The 14,138-nt window shown below is 35.2% G+C and overlaps 1 protein-coding gene across 3 annotated transcripts in view; it reads right to left on the bottom strand.

The window, feature by feature from the left end:
• The window catches only part of SLC30A9 (solute carrier family 30 member 9), a 39,491-nt gene that overhangs the window by 17,751 nt on the left and 7,602 nt on the right, over window positions 1–14,138 (bottom strand). For all 3 annotated transcript variants that reach the window (XM_086611497.1, XM_086611499.1, XM_086611498.1), the window contains exons 4-10: window positions 13,411–13,510; window positions 11,948–12,040; window positions 11,479–11,561; window positions 10,148–10,206; window positions 9,320–9,387; window positions 4,503–4,605; window positions 1,109–1,164 (exon numbers count right to left, since the gene is read on the bottom strand). In XM_086611497.1, the coding sequence (XP_086467623.1) occupies window positions 1,109–1,164; window positions 4,503–4,605; window positions 9,320–9,387; window positions 10,148–10,206; window positions 11,479–11,561; window positions 11,948–12,040; window positions 13,411–13,510 (562 nt within the window). The remainder of the gene's footprint in view (window positions 1–1,108; window positions 1,165–4,502; window positions 4,606–9,319; window positions 9,388–10,147; window positions 10,207–11,478; window positions 11,562–11,947; window positions 12,041–13,410; window positions 13,511–14,138) is intronic.

Below are 14,138 nucleotides of genomic sequence, written 5' to 3'. Positions count from 1 at the left end.
TACACAGCTGTATTAGCTCTTGTGCAGAGACTGAGGATTTTGCTACTCTGGAAAAAAATTCATGTCAGTTTTACATTTTATTGAAATGCTACTTCTAAATGAAAACTCCAGCCTTATAGGTATCCAGTCTACAGCCTGGAGAAAAGGAGGCTCAGGGGAAACCTTACCACTCTCTACAACTACCTTAAAGGAAGTTGTAGCGCGGTCGGTGTTGGTCTCTTCTCCCAGGTAGCTAGCAGCAGGACAGAGGAAATGGTCCCAAGGTGCGCCAGCGGAGGTTTAGATTAGATATTAGGAAAAAATTCTTTACTGAAAGAGTGGTCAAACATTGGAACAGGTTGCCTAGGGAAGTGGTGGAGTCACCATGCCTGGAAGTGTTCAAAACACGTGTAGATGTAGCACTTCAGGACATGGTTTAGTGGGCATGGTGGTATTGGGTTGACAGTTGGCCTTGATGATCTTAGAGGTCCTTTCCAACCTTAATGATTTTATGATCATCTATAATGCTAATTTAATGGGAATAAAATTTGTGCCCCAACACGTGAAGCATACAGCAGGTCAACACCAAGAAAATATCATGGAGAGTATAGCTTCTAACTGCCATGAAGTTGTAAGAATTTATCAACAATAGCCCTATTACTCAGATAAAAACAAAGAGTAGTTTAAGTCAACTCATCTTATGATACAAGTAGGTGCCTTGCAGAAAAGCACTTTGTTGAAAATATGAAGAGGACAGTATTTTTTTTTTTAAATCTTGTCAATCATATGAACAGTGTTTAAAACCAAAGTAAATCTATCCACTGGAAGAGGTAGAAGAGCTCAGAATAACTTAAAGAAATAATATCAATTACAAAAATACACATCAAAAAGCATGCCACAAAAAAAAAAAAAAATCATTAAATATAACATGCAACAAGCCAGTGAAGCTGTAACTCCTGCAGTTGGGAAGAAATCCCTTTTCTTATTTCATCTATTGTAAGATCGGAAACAATGCATTTCAGTAAAGATACGAAACAGCAGACTGAAAAGAACAAGGTGATGCATAAACAAGAACTGATCTTACTCCTATATATAATTACCAAAATCATTATTTACTCAAAAAGCTTACGGATGACTAGGGTCAGGCGTCCTTGCAGACTGACTGATGCCCAAAGCTAGCAATGCCTATATAGCACAAAAGGAAAAAACCTTTGTTAATAAATAAATAAATAAATATTTAGAAACATTCTCTATCAGCTGAACTTGAAAGTTAAAGGCAGATGCAATTTGCTGATCTGCACACATGCTTTCTTACTGATTTTAATAGAGCTGGAATATAACTGTCAAACTCTGCCATCTAAATCTACCACCCCCCGAAAAAATATATATATAATATATAGGTAATTATCTAGTGTGCATATATATATAAAACCAATGTTAATTACAATTTTAGAATTGCGACCAAAAGTGAACATTACTTGCAATCACAAGTATCGCTGCTCTGCTTCAATGTGAAGGAACGAAGTTCTTCAGAGAACAAAGCTATTTAAATAAATCCCTCTTGAAGAGAAATTACATAGAGACTACGGTGATGGCACACTACATTTTAAGCAGTAATTTTATACTGCAGCTTCTTTCAGTAGTGACCTTCGTATTCTCCAAACTAAAGAAAGAAAAATATTTTGAAGGAAGAAAAAAAAACCCTCTTGCTATCTAAATGGCCATTTGGGATATATTTAATTAGGCATGTATTAAACTATTGATGGAGTAAGTTATAAATCTAGACCTCAATTTTGCAAAGCACGTGCTTTGTTTTAGGACTATGAATTACTGAAACACAGTAACAAGTATTAAAATTTAAACACTTTAGTCTTCACAGCAACAAGCTGCTTTGAGGCAGGCAAGGTTTATCCTGTGTTTTTCTCAAAACCACGTACTCAAATATTTGAGCAAAAACCTCCCGCATTTCCAGTGGAACATTTAATTTTCACATTTAAAAACCAGAATAGCTCTTCCACGTTTCCATGGTAGATAATACTATCAAACTTGGTTCACCTATAAATTGACACGCTTTGCCAAATGAAAATCACATGCCTAAAAAGGCTGCCTCCCCATAAATGTCTTCACGTATTACTAGTTGAGTTAGTAGCACTCCTGTCTTCACTTTACAGTTGGAATAGCTCAAAGGTTGTGCAAAACCATTTACAGAAAAATAGCAAACAATATATGAGTCCTCAACTCAGTCTTTCTGGACAGTCTGCCAGGTATAACTGAAGCAAAAAGGTAGCCAAATTATGTTAAAATGTTTTTTAAGATATTAAGTCTGCTCTACAGTTCTATACATTCCTCTAACTCGGAGGAGCACAAGACTCTTGCATTTTATATGAGTCACAGCTATCAAAGGATTCCTCTTGCTGAGCTGCTGGAGGGTTTCAGCCACTCATCTTTAAGAACTTTCTTCTGTTTACAAATCCTTACTATATCAAAAACTGCAACAAGATAGATTCTTTCTACATCGGCAGAAGAGGAAATTTCAACGTCTCATAACGTATGCCTCAAGCGTACTACAGAAAATAGTGGAAAAAACAACATTAATTTTGTCCCTGCACACTAATATTTTTCACACCACCTATCAAAGTAAATGTGTCACGTATGTGGCTACGTGTGCTGTGAGAGGCTGCTAAGGCACTCTAGGAATAGAAAAAGAAACCAAGATGCTCAAATTCTCATCATTTTTCTACCAAGAGATGACTAAACAACGAAGTCTGTCATTCCATTACAATAAGTGACAGAAAAGTATTTCATGTTAACATTTAACCAAAATAAGAAAGAGGTATATTTTGTACATCATCTTAGTTTCAAGTCCCACTTACGATCCATAAAGTAGCTGAGTGTAGTTCTGCTTACTACAACTCCTGTCTTTCAACTCATTTTAGAAAAATTTAAGAACCTACATTCTGACTTGTCTCATTCTTACATTCACACAAATTAAAAACCAGTCAATTTAAATTTTTTTATTATCTGGACAGGCACTCAGTAATACTTTAAGATCACTGGTACATCATTCTTGTCTGGGAGGGGCAGGGAACAAGGCAGCAAGGAAGGAACATGTAATCCAAATTACTGAGATTTTGTTCTGACATCGCTTCCTCAAGATAAGGTTGGTCACATTATGCATATGCATCACAACAAAAAAAAAATTAAGCCTGTCATGGGACTTATTTCCTAATGTTTATATATTTGACTAATATTATAACTCACAACCTTTTTTTGGTGCACTTTCATCTTGATAGTTACAGGGAAAATAAATTGCAACTGAAGTACAGAACAATCAATTCCATGAAAAAACAATAGTTTAGAAAAGAACAGAAGCAATTGGTACAGGCCGTTTGAAATAATGTAGATGTATTACAAGTAGTATAATATTAGCAGAAATACTAGTTCAAACACCATTCAAATAGATTTTATTTGTAATTAGGGGTCACTTCCTAGATTCCTTCTGCTTTTAAGGCTTCTAGACTAGGTCAGTTATTTTACTGTTAGCTTACAAATCCTCCACCAAATTACTGGCATCAATATAAAAAAAGAGCAGCTAGATAAACGTGTAGAAACCACTAGTTGAAACCACTAGTTTTGGCAAGTAAATCTGCAACAAAGTAACAACAGCTTTGCACTCAGATTGGGGAACGCTAGGAAGAGCTCTGGGCTTAGCAGTTATTTCTAAAGTAATGCGACTTTCTGACAAAATATGCCTTCATCTGCCTACAATTTGATAAAAACTGTGCATAACAATAACATTACTTTGTAACTGAGATTCATTTTTGTCTCTGGAAAGCTAAAAAAAAAAAAATATACATGTATACTACACACACAGAGTACATCTTCCTCCCACTGCATGCACACAGACCTTGTCACACTCCAGGGAGGCTTTGTAATCTGAATGACTGAAACCAGGTATTATTCAATAATAAAAGTAAATACAAAAACACTCTCTCCCAGGTGAAATTGTTTATTAAAAAAAACCCAAACACCTTTAAGACTGTTTTGCCTCAAAATTATTTAAATGGTCATTAGATTAAGTAGTAGCTTTTTTCCTCCTAGAATATATTACTATTAATTCTAGGAAGCATGTAAACCATACAAAACAGTACAAAAATGATCACAGGCATTGAACAGGAGAAGTACTGTAAATACACACCACAGCAGAATCTGATAGTCATTTTTAGTAAGAATTGTGGCAAATAAACTTGGAATTTCTATGCTTCTCTACAATGCTAATGTTATCTATCAGCAAATTTTGTGAAGAAAACCAATGTATTTTGCCATGTGCTCTAGTCCTCCTAAATAAAATACTGTTTTCATTTCTCTGGTGTTTACTATTTAGACAGTATAGGCAAACTAAGTAACACAAGCAGATTGAGTAATTATTGCTTTCAAGTGTAATACAACAGCTATAAGTATCTGTCTTTATTTCTGAAAAATTATTACAAGTGCTAACTTAAGCAGAATAAAAAAATACTCACCTGGTTACATGTGTCTGCTAAAGAATGTATGGCTTCTGAAAACATACTTGCAGAACCCGTGTAAACCCAAGCAAGTAGCTTAAAGAAAAAATTCAACCCATTTCTGAAAACAAAAAGAAGAAATAAGCTAAAGAACAACAGAATATCTAGCCTGTAGTATTTTCAGCAAAACCACAAGTGCTGTATAATCATGCATTACCTGCCAGCAAGTGGTGAAACCAAATTACCAGTTTAATCATCAGAAATCTGTACCGGCAGAAAAGGCATACCCATTTTCTGCATAGTTACTGTCAAAAAGCCTTTTCAGCTAAACTGGATATGTAAAGATACACAATTTATTTTTCCAAAATCGTTAACTTCTAAGCAGCCCTAAGTTTCACTTCCTGAAAACTACCATCACATTCACTACTCAGAACAACTAATTGCCTACCAGTGCGAGAATACAACCCTTAACGATTTCCTTTTCTCTTTCTTGAATCCTTTGCCTCCTATACATCCCTTCCTGGGGCGAAATAGGAGGCAAAGGAACTGCAGCGCGAGGTTTCCCACCTAAGTCTCAGCTTGGGCAATTCCCAGTAAAATAGAAACATAAGACAACTGACAGGAAGACAAGGCTGTCATTAGATTACACTGTAAAAATTACCTATGGAACTCTTCCATTAAGATGTTCAGCCTGACTTGTCTTTTTTAGGTTACAGGCTCACTGGAGTATTGTGTCATGTTGTACAGAGAAAGGTAACTATTAGCACTAGAATCTGACTCTGCATTCTCACTTCAAACATTCATTGTCAGAATCAGTAGGTTGTTACAACCATATTGCAAAGAAAATCAGGCTAGAAGACCATAACATTCTCCTCTATCTTTTCTAATATATGTTAGTTTAGCTTATTGGCAATTTTCAAAAGTATTCAAATGAAATTAAGTGTTATAAATAAGTACTAAGATCTTGTAGTTGCATTTTTGAACAACCACATGCCAAGAAATTATATTTAAGTTAGAGGAAGCACAAGTCCAGCCCCTTGCCATACACCAAATTACACAGTTGATTAAACAACATTCATTTCCAAGGTCATCCTTAAAGAATTTCTGTGAGAGTACATCCACTTCTTCAAGTAAGAGGTAGCACTATTCTCTATACCTCCTTCCATCCAAGGACTTGAATGTGCTTTACAATTTTTAATTTAGTCTCATTACCTCAGGAGATGGTGAAGCATCACCATAATTTATAGACGAGAAGTAAAAAAAAAAAGCGTTAGTGGATAACCCAAGAAGAAAGGAAGGCTCTTGTAACACTAAACCATAATTTAAATTCACTGTGTTAATTACAAGTTCTTCCAACTCACAGCATAGTACATCTCTAGCATAGAAAGGAAATGGAATAAATTACTGTGGGATTCATGGGCACAGTCTCTTGACTTTTGCATTGTTTTTCTCAATGTTGTATTAATGGAGTTGACAGCGTATCTGAAGGTACAGTTCAGTTGTGGGGCCCCCACCTGTTCAGATGACACAACAGGCACTCAGGTGATATTTTATTTCACCCCTACAAACTCCAAATTTTGGGGGGGATTTGACACTCTAGAAATCTAAAAAGAAACGACACTAAGATTTTCAAATGTCAGGTCCAGCAAAATCCATCTGCTAATGATGTCCAGTAAGTTGGAGACATAGGATAGAAAGATGAAGAGCACTACATCGGAAAGAATTACAAAAAACCTATGGAGTCTACAGAGCCACCGAGGCTATTTGTTGTTTCCTGTTTAACTAGATGTTCACATCAATATACGACAATAGATGAAAGTCAGGTCGGGCGGGAGAAGCCAGGTTTTCACTAAAAGTAAAATATGTATTGCTTTAAAAAACAAATTCATCACCGCATTTGAAAACAATAAGCCCTATGAAAGCCTAAATTCTGTTGAAAAAATACTACAAAGACTTTAAAGAGCAGAGGAAAAATAATCCCAAATCAGCAGATTCTGAGAAGGCAGCTAAAATACCTAACATACTCTGAATCACTGTGAAACAAAGTTATCTTTTACATTAGTGACCAACAATTCAGTAAGTATTTTCTCTATTGTACTGAAATGACCTGAAATGACTGGTTTAGTTCCCTCATTTCAATCTGCATGGACCTGAGAGTAGGAAACCTTTACCTAGCTTTGGTTTAAGTTCTGTTAAGTCTGAAAAAGATTTATTGTAATGTTTTGGACATCACATCAAGAAATAACAAACAACAAAAAAAACCCTCATGACTCATTAGGTACAATTCTCTTGCTTATTAAAGCTACTACTACACAGCATGTGGTAATAAGCCTCTCTTCTGCTTCCAGAAAATAAAGTGTAATTCAACACAACTGTTTAGAACTATATTCCAAAGCCCACACAGGAGACAGACATTCACTAACAAAAAGGGGGAGGTGGGGGTAAGTGTTAAAAGATATACATCTTTCTTGCTGTCAGAAGTCTTGTTAATTTTAGTGTAAAGTCTAAATTTAATTGATAACTTTAAAATGTACTGACACAAGAACAAAAACAGCCTTTCTTTGAAAAAAAAAAATCAACACAAAAAAACACAAATGCAAAAGTAGATCAGAATATAATTATTCAAATCGAAGTTCCTAACTTAATTTAAAATACAATTAAATTCAAATAAAATCATCCTGACTGAACTGTAAACTTGAAAAAATTAAAAGGCATTTGTACTTGCTTTGGGATACTTATCATTCCAAACTTGTTTCAAAGATAACCGCCTCAAAATCCTAAAATGTATATGGGGAATAGGAATTACAGAGAATTGAGAAGCATATACAAGGACTTGCATCATCACGTGATTGCCCACTTTTTATACTCTACCTTACACCATAAGATAGTGGTCTAAAAGGACCTAGTCTGACTTACACAACCATCTCTGTCTACCTACACAAAATATTTAGGCTTTTGAAGAAAGGACAGTAAAAAAAAAATGTCAAAATTAAAAGAAAAATCAAACTAAAAATACTCAGATCTATTATTAATCTATGGAAAAAAATATTCTATTTAGGCTCTAGATTTGAGAACAAAACACATTTTATCACATATATTTCCAAAGAAGCAGTAATATTACTAACATCCTTGACCACTTAGTATTTAAAAAAAACCACATTATATACTGTGCAAACTTTGTATTGTTCAAAAGGTAAAAATATGAGCATGACAATGAAATCACGTCAACAATGCCAGACTCTGAAGAACGTTTTTCTAGTAATAGATCATTCCCTTTTTGATAAAAAACATTACCTTCCTGTATGTCTCCAACAGAGCTTCAAAGTTATTCCTCGCACACAGAATTCTACTAAAATCATAGAGGGTACCAGTGCAGCTGGTCTATAACCTCACACATGGACCCACAGAGAACAACTGCTTTTGATTGAACCACATTTCATCCTCACTAAGGAAGCCTGAAGTTTGTGAAAAGCCTACCAAATCATTCCAACCAGAGAAGTTAAGACAGATTGGCCTTTCTTGACCTAAACCCAGAAGCCATGCTGATGTTAAGAAGATCAGGGTCATGAACAAAGAAGCACTGATGGTGGCCTTGACTTCAATCTCTGAAAAGTCATCAGGTATTTGAGTGCCACAAGTGATCCTTTAACTTCTGAAAAAGCTCTACAAATTGATGACTGAGCAATACATCAGGCTCTACAAACTTCTGCTGGCCTGGCTGCCAGACATTAATTTTTAAAAGCATCTAATCACCCAAAATGTATTTATGAAGCGAAGAAAGTGTGATGTTTATAGCAATGCCCTATTTACAAAGCAGGAAGAAAGGTTTGTTTTCTCTAGATCACTGTAAAAGAAAGTGAAGGAGGTAGAAGTGATCATATAACCCTCCTCTCCCTTCCCTTCCCTCCCCCTTTTTTTTTTATTAGAAACATCCATACTAGCAATTCCTACATGTTTTTAACTTTTTTAACTTAGAAAGCTCTGAATAGTTATTAGTAGAATACTCAATAAGGAGGGAGGTTTGTGGGTTTTTTTCCTCAAAACACATATAGTTTTGTAGGAAAACTCAAAGAGGTTATTTCCTACTCAAAATGTCAATTCCTGTGACAAAAAAGCATTTTCCCTGTGTTTCTATTTTGCTTCCTTGTATCGATAGTGTCTTAGCAAATAAATACCTTTTATAAAATCAAGTTTATTTTAAAAATTCAAAGGTTTTATGGCAAGTAAATTATAGTCATCGTTTCCCAAGAGGAACTTAATACAACTTCTGTTTATTTCATGCCAGATAGTCTCTATGTTCATTCGCTTTGTATCAGGATCATTAGTTTAGTTTTGTTTCACTCAAATTTGTAAGACATATGAAATGCAAAAGCCTCCTAAAATGTCACTTTTTCTGTTAGAGAGGAGAAGAGAGAGAAGAGTTGAATAACAGCAGAAAGAGAAAAGCGAATTATTTTCTGTTGGTTGTATGAAAGATTGTTTAAAACATATGAGAAGCTTCCTCTCAAGAGGGAAGACAAAAACAGGACAACTTTAAACACCTGTCTCTCCATGTTCTTCGAAATCTTAGTGTTTAACAAACTGTTTAGTCTCATCAACTTCAAAAAATTTGCTCTTCTCTGATCAGAGATATATTCTATCCTTGATTTCTCTATACTGATAAATGTATTTACCTAAACTCTCTCCCATCATCAATGAATAAACAAATATATTAACTTCAGTTACAGAGGAAGAGGTATCTTTAGCTTGAATACACACTGTTCTCATTTCCAGGGTAATAAAAATAAATTGTTTTATACTTGCATAAACAAAACATTTATTTTTTTTAAACTTACATGCAAATAGCTACCATTACCACCTTCCCTGGTCCCTTGAAAAACATAGCTGCTGCACTGGAGCGTGGCTACATAAAGAAATAAGAGATTATTAAAATAAAATAATCAAATCTTGACCTCATGAAGGACCTACCATACAAATTATTAAATAAAAACTTTACATTGCCCTGTACTGCAAAAGTGAAGCTACAGTCTTCGAAGCCTATGAATTTATTACTGAACGCTCACCCAAACTGCAGTTGGGTCTCACACATTTCTACAGATGGATGGCTACAAAAGGGATAAACAACCACCCAAGCCTCTGGCAGAGGCCACTGCAACCATAAAGACAGGAGCCAGCTGTGCAGCAGAAAAGATTAAGAAATCATTCTACTACAGCAGAGCACCTGGATCTGGGGAATGCGTCTACTTAAGCAAAGAGGAAAGGCCCATGGGGCATAGAGCAAAGTGTTAATATTTTAGGTTTGTGGGGGTTTTTTTTCCTTAACAAATGTATTTAATTTCTTTAAACTAACAATATATTTATTATACATGTTTATAGGCTATAGATGAAATCACAAACACAGATGCAATTTTGTTAATAAGAAGGCAACAGAAATCTTACTGGTGGATTACACTGCCACAGTAGGAAACCATTTAAACTGGCACCACAACATTTACCACTGCATTACAAGCAGAGATATATCTGGTATGTTACAGTGCAAATAAAACTTCCAATAATATTGAGTTAGTTAAGTTTACGCAACTGTTTCACAACTCTTTGCTTCAAAAGGCGTCACAGTACATCTCACGGCATTTCCAAGCCAAAAACTTTAAAACATCTCTTACCTTAGTATTTCCAAAGAACTCCCTGTATTCCCTCAACAGCCTTTGGTTTCTAAATAGATCTGCAATACAAAATTGTTATCATGAATACACACTAGTAACCAGTAGTTTCAGGAATTTAAGTCTATTTTTTTTTATGCAGTAGCCAACTTTTAGTAAGAGCTACACGGTCCATCTTTCTTTGTGAAAAACTTCTTTCCTGGTATTGTTAATCAGAAACACATCTGCAGAAATACACTGCATCAAATCCAGGCATTCTACTGCCCCTCTCCCACCCCTTAACCACAAAGGAGAGAGATGTTTCAAATAAAGTCTCTTAACGTCAGTATTTTTCCATCCACTAATGATGTTCAGTAATCTCAAAATAAACACTGGTATACTACAGTATCTAGAAGGTGTAGTGCTAGATTATCCTTACAAAGTTATGCAAAACGCATTGTACACAGTAAGTTAAATAGATTAAAACAGCCAGTGGGGTACAAGGATAGTCTGTTAAAAAAGGGAGCTACCACTTCAAGAATACAATGTTTCAGTATGCTATTATGACTTAGTATTTTTTAATCTCATTTTTTGGATTATGTCCAAGAATTATTCTGCTTGTCACTAAAAATTTTGAAGCTATTGACTACACTCTCAGTACAAACACTTACAGGTACCTTAACAAGTGCCTGCAGCTCTAGTCTTTTTACTAGGAAGGTGTTCCAGTGGCACAACTGTTTGAAAAAGTATGAAAATATCTCTAATTTTAAGGTGCATAATTGGAATAAGTACCTTGAAGCAATATTGTCTCTCCTGTGATTTTAACTGACTAGACAGATCAAAATCCATTACAAACGACTGATTTGACTGTGCCTGTTATCGATAATACCGGCAAGCACGACAACAGTGATTTTAAGCAAAAGATGATGTGGGGGTGTTTTCTCCCTTCTGAAGCACAAAGGTAAGCTGAATTCATTTCAGAGGAAAAATAAATGAGTAACAGTACGGTATCAAGATCTGGATTGGTTTTAAGTCTTTTCAAAATTCTCAATAAAAAAAATTCAAAACCATTATACTCTAAAAACGGAAAGCCCCCAAAACAACGAAGTACAACTATATATCTCAACTAAATACATATTATTGCTATATCACATAGATGATAAATTGTAAGACAGTAACAGCTTATATCTGCATAGATAGTAACGTGTTACTCTAAGACTGTGCTGTAAAACCTTATCGGAAATTGCTAATTCCAAATTTGTATGTTCTCAATGAAATAACACACCATCTAGTAAATTTCTAACAATCATATTTTGTTGTTCACATTTGAAGTTATGTGCAAACTCTATACTCACTTTCTCTGTACTTGATCTCTGCCTCTTTACGTCGTTTTCTTTCTCTAGCAAGAGCCTCTGGACTACCCCAAACTTCTAGAGACCTGCACAGAGTAAAAGTAACTTAACAATGGTTTTATTTGTGCAACTTCTTTTTAGTTTGACTACATTACAAATGCCTTTTCTAAAAGCAGAATATCACATCATTCTTTCCGATAAGCAGCCCTACAAACTACTTTACAACATAAAAAGCTGGGTAAGAAGGGGCTGAGGACAAGCACTCAATCTTTGGACACATGAAACATACCCTCCAATTTTATATACACCATGTAATTACTACAATAATGAGGATATAAAGTGCATTCACATAGAAAATGGGAAACATTATTGCCTTTTCACATTGTAAACCTGACTTTTAGGGTTTTTTTCTCTCTCTCATATAATCCGTTTTAAATGATCCAAACATTTTCCTTCATAAAAATGTTCTTACTTTGCCTCTACATCCGATCTCAGGTATACAGTGAAAGTCTCAGTGTCATCATGGGGGCTTCGTCGTTTAATTTTCCTCAGCTGGTCTAAATCACTACAGAAAGTGGACAAACACTTTAGTGCAAGAAAAAGTTCATATTATTTTAATTTTACTTCTAGGTCTAGGTGATTTTCCACAATTTTGCTATTATTAATTCACAGTACAAAAAAACAGAAGTTGTTCAGTTGAGTTAAACAGAACAGATACACAACATGAAGTGATCGATCTCTAGGATGCTATTGAAAACCACTGTTTTCCACACTCAAAAGTCTAAATCATGTCCGCACAGTATGAAATATTAGACATAAAAGACAAAGTAATAAAACACTGAATAATAAAACATCCAATGAATGAGCTGCATGTAACTGACTATGTGCACAAGCGCTAAACAAGAGAGTTCATGGCTTAACATCTCTAAATGGAAATCAGAAGTTACATGAAATGAAAAGTTAAAAAATTTAACCTCAAAACCTACACTCCCAGTACAAGCTGCAGAGGGTGGAGATAACAAAACGACTTGAGGGAAAAGATAAATTTCCTGTGCTGAGCTACACATTAGGGTATCTACATTGAGAAGCATCAGGGATTTTATTCATTTAAAAATACAATAGCACATTTCATTTTTAGTCCAACTGATTATCTAGTCCTTTTTCGTGGTGCTTTTTTTTGTTTGTTTTTTCCTCCCTTTTGGCCAATCCAGGAAAACTTTAGCTAGTTACTTCTCTGCACAAGCAGCCAGTTATGATAAAAACATGGCAGAGGACTAAGCATAATTTGTCACTGGATTTTCACCAAAGACGAAGCCTGGTGACATACACTGTATGTAAAAACTGGGGAGGAACAGTGACAGCATAAGAAGTTAAACAAAGATGTTAGGCCTTGGGGTGACACACATAACACGCTATAATTGAGGTGTCTGTCAGATTCCCTGCAATACTCAGTAAGACCTCCTGGTAGGCATGGCACATAGTCAAAGGCAGTAAATCCGAACCAAATAACAACAGTTAGGTTACAATGAACCAGATTATATTTTATTCCAAATTACAGACCTCATGTAACATGAGGTATCCACTGGTCTTTTAGAGACGTTCACATCAAACCATCATGACTCCAAAATGCTGAAACAAGTCACTTGCCATTCCCCTCTATGACTAGCTGCTCTAGAGGTAGACACCCTCAACTAGATTTATGGTCATATAAGTACAAACAAATTACTTTAAGAAGCCACTATGGAAACATGCAAACTAAGTGCAAGTTCCTAATCCACCGTAACACTTAGCAAACAAGAACTAACTTCAGTCACATATGATTACGTATATCACAAAAGCATTTAGAAAAAGTTGCTGTGCAAAATCACTCTACAATCACAGCAGCACATACAAACAAACATTTGCAATTTATATTTCAACTCAAAACTATCATACCTGGATTTAAGACAAAACTCATTTATTGCTCTGACTCCAGTGATGAAGTTATTCTGTGTGTATTTTGGTCCATACTCTCTTTTTTTAAGGACTGCTTTCACTTAAAAACAGAAATAGGTAAGCAAATTAAGTCACTCGGCAGAAACTTCAAAAGGTAATTCAATCTAGTGTCATATCATAATACCTCTAAGTGGAGATCTGAGAAACAATGCTTGTCAGCAAGACAGAAAACTTACAGTGAAGAGACAGGAATGTTCTTCAATATGGAAACAAGTAAGAGTAGAATGATCTATCTCCAAAAATGCTACTTCCTAAATTGTACTTCAGGGCTCTCAAACATCCCACATACTTAACTGCCGCTGTCAGCTACCTCTCCAGCTTTTACGTCAGAGATGGCGTTTCTACTAAGACAGTATTCAAATATGGCAATTTGGAAACCCTTGCTTTAGCAACTGTGAAATGGCAACACAGAGCTCCATTTGCTTTTTTCCCCAACACTTAACCAATTCCACCTTCTGCAGGTAAGATTTTTACCTTTGCAGACCATACAGAGAACTGAGACGGATTCTATATGTTGTTTTTCTCAATCATTATCTTCAAATTAGCACACTTAATGTTGGGCATTTATAACAATTAAAAATACACATTCTTTATTTATAATGCTTTTTATGTCTAGAAGATGTACTCTTATCACATCGGATTTTCATGCATAAGGAAAAAAATACCAC

The sequence above is a fragment of the Tauraco erythrolophus genome, chromosome 5 (genome assembly GCF_009769465.1).
Source record: "Tauraco erythrolophus isolate bTauEry1 chromosome 5, bTauEry1.pri, whole genome shotgun sequence".
Classification (NCBI taxonomy): Eukaryota; Metazoa; Chordata; class Aves; order Musophagiformes; family Musophagidae; genus Tauraco; species Tauraco erythrolophus.
Note: the sequence above shows the minus strand (reverse complement) of the source record. Positions and strands in the feature narration are given on the sequence as shown.